At 38.7% G+C, this 5,786-nt stretch overlaps 1 protein-coding gene across 1 annotated transcript in view; it reads right to left on the bottom strand.

The window, feature by feature from the left end:
• Window positions 1-390: 390 nt before the first annotated feature.
• LOC109082560 (V-set and transmembrane domain-containing protein 5) overlaps window positions 391-5,786 on the bottom strand; it is a 6,078-nt gene continuing 682 nt past the window's right edge. Inside the window, exons 2-4 of the mRNA XM_042755495.1 lie at window positions 1,664-1,990; window positions 1,426-1,569; window positions 391-1,189 (exon numbers count right to left, since the gene is read on the bottom strand). Coding sequence (XP_042611429.1) covers window positions 1,158-1,189; window positions 1,426-1,569; window positions 1,664-1,990 — 503 coding nt within the window. The 3' untranslated portion in view covers window positions 391-1,157. The remainder of the gene's footprint in view (window positions 1,190-1,425; window positions 1,570-1,663; window positions 1,991-5,786) is intronic.

Genomic DNA, 5,786 nt, shown 5'->3' with positions numbered 1-5,786 from the left:
CGTCACTCCTGCTAATAAAGATTGACATCTTCCCGAACCAATAACCGTTCCAGGTAGGCATGCCTAAGAAATTGACAGGAGAAGGGAGAGAAAAAACACACACAGAGGCAAGCACATCTACCGGGACGTCACACATATTACTAATCAAAAATTAAAAGTCACGGTTAACACAGAAGAGCGTACGCTGCCCACGTTTAGCTCAGATTCTCCAAAATGGTGCTACAGTCTATGGGACAGTCTCAAGACTCCCGGTTTTCATCCAAATTATCTTAAACTGTGTTCCGAAGACAAACAAAGCTTTCACGGGTTTGGAACGACATGGGGGTAAGTGATTAATGACAAAATTTTCATTTTGGGGTGGAGTATCCCTTTAATATCCTAATGATTTTTGTCATAAAAGAGAAATGTATAATTTTGACCCATACAATGTATTGTTGTCTATTGCTACAGATATACCTGTGCTACTGATGACTGCTTCTGTGCTGCAGGGACACAGGTACAAACAGAAGAAAGCAATCCTTCTATACACTGGAAAATCTAAAGACAAACCATGTTTAATGAGAACAAATAGTGCATGTAATCATCATTATACAAAGATACTTATTTTGAACCTTTACAACCAAAAAGATCAGACATGCGATCCAAAAAATTAGGGAACAAAAAGAAAAGAAATTATATATATAAAATATGCATTTTTGTCTAAATATGCTGTTTGTTAGATATTACTATTTAGCAATCATGACACTGAGCCACATTCAAATCTTTTTGTTTCATAAGAGACATTTGTACACTAAACATAACAGGAATTTCACTAGGATTGGTACCTGAACCACAAATGAAAATTTGGCCCTGCAATATCCAATGATTTTTAAAAACATTCATCCATTAAAAATAACACACAAAGAACATTCATAAATTTCCCACCATCTGGTGTTTGAGAGGAAGTCCTTTGACCATTTCTGTGTATAATAACACATGTATGAGTATGTGATTGTCCTGTTGCCGGTCCGCAGCAGCGTGTGGAGAGTTCAGTGTTATTGTCTGTCTGACTGAACACTCGTCTGAGGCTGTAGAGGGAAATTAACGCTCGTGGCAGACGTGAAGTTCATCACTCATCTGGTCAATCACTAAATGTGGTCCTAAGCTGTTTGTTTCGGTCACAGTGGCTGTAGTTCAGTCTCATTGTGCTCTGTGCAGAATGCAAATACAAAGGTTCAGTTTCATTTGCAAATGAAAAGTAATATTATCTTTATTATCTAATATCTTATCTCATACACCTTTAAATATTCATATTCTGCCAAACACTCTTTCTGATGGATCAAGCGGCCTGAGCAGCCGTGCACGTTCAGGACATCTAACATGCACAGCTGTGTGGTAACATGTGCATTGCAATAAATGTCAATGACAGTCAATGCAGTTTGATACCTGGTAAGCATCTCTGTTGTCTCCATGCCTTTATGAAGTTGTGTAGTCTATTCAAGAGCCACATGCACAGCATCAGAAATGCAGCCAGCGTCCCCAACACAATGATGAACACGATAAAGTACTGAATGTCCTCATACAGCACCTCTGAAACATACAGTTCAAACACAGGATAGATAGAATAAAGCGTTATGTCAGTGGGTATTTGTGTCTCTACGTATATCAAAAACTGCATGCTCACCATATACACTCAACACCATACACACGTCCTTGCTGTTTCCAGACGGTTCAGTCACAGTGATGGTGTAATAGCCAGAGTCTCGTAGACGTAGGTCGGTTATGGTTAGAGAGCCGTTGGGATGAGTCTGCACTCGTCCCTCGTACATTTTTGTGATGTTTGCAGCGCCACCGAGGATCCAAGCTGCGATGCTTTGCTGTTTGCTCACAGAACTGAACATCCATCTGATCGCTGGAGTCCCGGTGGATGTGATGTCCACGGAGAAAAGAGCACTTCCCTCAACCGGTGCCGTGATAGGACTCCTCGGCACCTGGATGGTGATGGCCTGAGCTCAGAGAGAGAGAGGAGACAGAGAGATTCAGTGGATGTTAACATACTGAGTCTGATTATATGGGGTATTCTTAACCATCGTTGGTTAGTTGACTTCCAACAAATTTAGAAAGAGTAGCTATCAAAACTGACTCTGTAATGCTTTCAAAACATTGCTCTGTTTGTATAATGAGTCTTATGTCAATTTAGGGACAGAAGATTGTTTTACTGATGCTAGACGGGGTTTAAGAAGCTTTTGGGAAACTTGTTAATATTTGGAATTGGAAATAGTAACGCCATCGTATTACTATAATGTGCTCACAGAATCATCAGCGCTATGGAGGGCCAACGACCATTATGAGCACTTTATTATCATGCACTTTAATAAAAGAGTGATGGGGTGTCTAATCCTGCTGATTAGCTGGTTTAGGTCTGTTTAATTAAGACTGAAGCTAAACTCTGTGTCCCTCCAGGAGTAGTGCTGTGAGGGAAGAATTTAGGTGACGTGACTTGTAGGCCAAGTATGGTAATTCATACTCAGAATTTGTGCTCTGAATTTATCCTGCCCAAGTTAGAGGGTGCTGTTCATTCACTCCCTCCACCTACAGAGAATCACACCCACAACCTTCAGGTCCCACTCTCAAACCATTACGCTACAAGTGCCCCCTCTGATTTGAGTTAGACACTGAGAGAAATAATCAGGGCAGACACATACTAATCTCTCAGTTGCATGACACAGAGCAACAATCTCCTACATCTCATCATCACAAAGTGTCAGTCAAGCAAGCAGGTGCATTCGGACGCTGAGTGTGTTAGAAAGGCTCTTTACACCATCTTCTGTCAAGATGCAGATTTTTTTAAGGTGTCATGAAGAGGAGGAGTGTCTGTGTAACAACAACTAATCATTGGTGTTCCTCAAGGTTCTGTTCTCGCCCCTCTTTTTTTTTTTCTTCGTTTACACAACCTCACTGGATGCGATCATAGAAGCACATGGCTTCTTTTACCACTGCTCTGCATAAGATACATATAATCTGATGATCCCACTCCTTCAGCTTATATCTCTGCCTTGCTTTCAGACGTCTCGGCTTAAATGAAGCAGCATCATCTCCACCACCTCAACCTTGCAAAGACAGAGCTCCTTGTTATCACTGCAAACATGTTAGTTAACCACAACATCACTGCCCAACTAGTGTCTACAACACTAACACCAACAGCAGTACATCTGGTCTTTAATCAGCCAGATTGAACCCACATCACACTTCTCCTGATCTCACTCCACTTGCTCCCAGTTGGGACCAGAATCAAATTTAAGGTTTCGATGGTGGCTTTTAGAACTGCTCCTCAATGCACTACTACAATCGAATGCTCCCTCCCTCCAGCTGCAGTCATTTAACAAGCAACATGTTTTCTCCTCCACAACGAGGCACAAATTCACTTTCCATACCCTTCACTCTCTCTGTTCCTCTCCAGTGGATGAAGCTGTCACCCTCCACCCAAACTGCAGCTTCCATCACAACAATCAAGAAACATGATTTTTGTTACATAATGAAATTCCCATCAAACATGTTTCTGCATCACATAATGAAGGTGTGGAGATTTGTCCCTCACACTGTGGATGTAGATGGAGTGAACTCTTGATAAGATTCCTTCAGGTCAGAACACGAAAGAATGGAAACATCCAGCATTTGTCCACTCAGTGTCTAACCCTAGTTAATGATTACCCTCTTTAAACCAGGAACAAGCTGGTGGAGTTCAATAGCAATGATAAAATAAACAAAAGCATTGCAGTGGAAGCTGCAGGAATGGTTTTCTTATCCCTGACTCTTGAGACAAGGAACAAAACATGTCCAGGTTTACAAATGAAAATATTTAAAATTGTTAATGTTATGAGGGATTAGGAATGTATTTAACACAATCATCCCCTTCAATTTAATTTGATGATTCTGACACTTATTGTCTTCTCACTAAATCTAAAATAGTGTCCGCAGAGAAGTGTTCAATCATTCAAAAATGCTATAAAATGGATTGTTAAAAAAATGATGAAAAAGAGCTTGTTTTATCTAAAGCAACACTTAATATCTCATATCAAAGCAGGGTTGTTTTTCAATGACACTTACGTGTTTCATAAGGTTCCAAAGTTGTGTTCCCACTTTTTGTCAACACCGTCAGACATTCATTATAATGTACTAGAATCAGGGAATACGAGGGGCAGCTGTCGCTCTAAAGGACCCCCTCGCCACATTAACCTCTGCAGAGTACATCAGTGTCACACAGACTCTGGTCAGTTTTAGGGTTTTATAATATTTTAAATCCTTAAGTTAATGTTTCCTGCATCACAGCCATGATATGTCAACACCATCCTCCAGTTTCTGAGGAAATGATTTGAAATGTTCAGATAATTTTAGCATCTCACATCAACAGAGAAAACAAAATATCTACAACATGAACTCCATTTGTTTTGTGAAAGAAATGCCACATTTGTCAACACCGTAAGATTTTCTGTTCGCCGGTGACGGGACATTGACATTCAACGTGAAGTCATCATATTTCTGTGGTTTTCTAATCAAAATTTCAATTGTATTAAATATGAAATAGTGTTTGATTTTTCTAATAATGTATACATACTAAATGTATCGCGTTTGTGGATTGATGGTCATCACTTCTAGCAGAGTTAGGGTTGAGGGAACACATAACTGGAGAGAGCATGTCTATACATAATACTGATCATGTGTGTTCTGATCACTTTTGGATCATTTGTTAAGATGTTTAAATGTGAATATTAAGATCCTGTTGAATGTAAATAGATAGAAGTAACAACCAATAGTTTTATTTGTTCATTTAACTGTTTTTAAAAGATACCTTGTTACCATAGCAGCAGACATACTGAGATGAGAGAAAATAGATCATTCGTGTTCCGATGACATCAAAATACTTAAATGTGAATCTTGATTAAAAGCTTTATAAACAATAACATACTCACAGTTTGTTGTATTTGTTTTAATAGTTATTAGTTGATTCAATGTATTTGATAGCTAAAATGAATACAAATTTAGCTTTCTGTCACCTCCATCAGATTAATATTTTGATCATATTTCATAATGATATATTATATTTGTTTAGGAATTGTTGGTCACATGTGAAATAATAAGTAAGTGTTAAAAACATCTTAAATTGTTTGACTGCAAATTAAGTGATGGCAAGTTAAAAAGCACATTTTGATAAAAAAAAAGAGAAAAGCTGGGAGGTTGCATCAAAGCATAGTTTAGTCTATATGCAAGATACAAAAATGCTGTCAGTCTGTCTGAGTACAAGGTTTCATTTCTTCAATTTTGCACCCTGTTTTGTTCCACTTCTCAAGGATCAGTGTTATTACTAGTGAAGTGATTCTTTGCTAAGCCCCGCCTTAAAACGCCTGACCAATCCTAGCTCAGCAAATATCCACATTCCTGTTCCTGCTCCTTTCCAAATAAAGCTCTGCTCTGAAACAGTGTTTTTAATACAAATACCAAGTGACAGGAGAGTGAAAAGTGAAGCAGAAACAGGTTTGTCTGGCCTGACGCATTCAGTCTCGATAGCAGAATCCTTCAGTATTCACTTCAGCTGTAAGTCACATACGTGGCAGTTTTACAAGTGTTAACCCTGTTGATGTGATAGTACGATGAGGGGTTAAGGAAGCATTAACAGTATTATGCCACTGTTATATTACATTCAAATGCGAAAAACTGCAGCACCAAATGCACACAGGATTACTATAACCTTATTAAAGTGATTGCAGAGAAATTCTGTTTAATATTAGAAAGTTTAGTTTGAAAGGATG

The sequence above is a fragment of the Cyprinus carpio genome, unplaced genomic scaffold (genome assembly GCF_018340385.1).
Source record: "Cyprinus carpio isolate SPL01 unplaced genomic scaffold, ASM1834038v1 S000006712, whole genome shotgun sequence".
Classification (NCBI taxonomy): domain Eukaryota; kingdom Metazoa; phylum Chordata; class Actinopteri; order Cypriniformes; family Cyprinidae; genus Cyprinus; species Cyprinus carpio.
The sequence above is the reverse complement of the archived record's forward strand: the minus strand, read 5'-3'. Positions and strand labels throughout refer to the sequence as shown.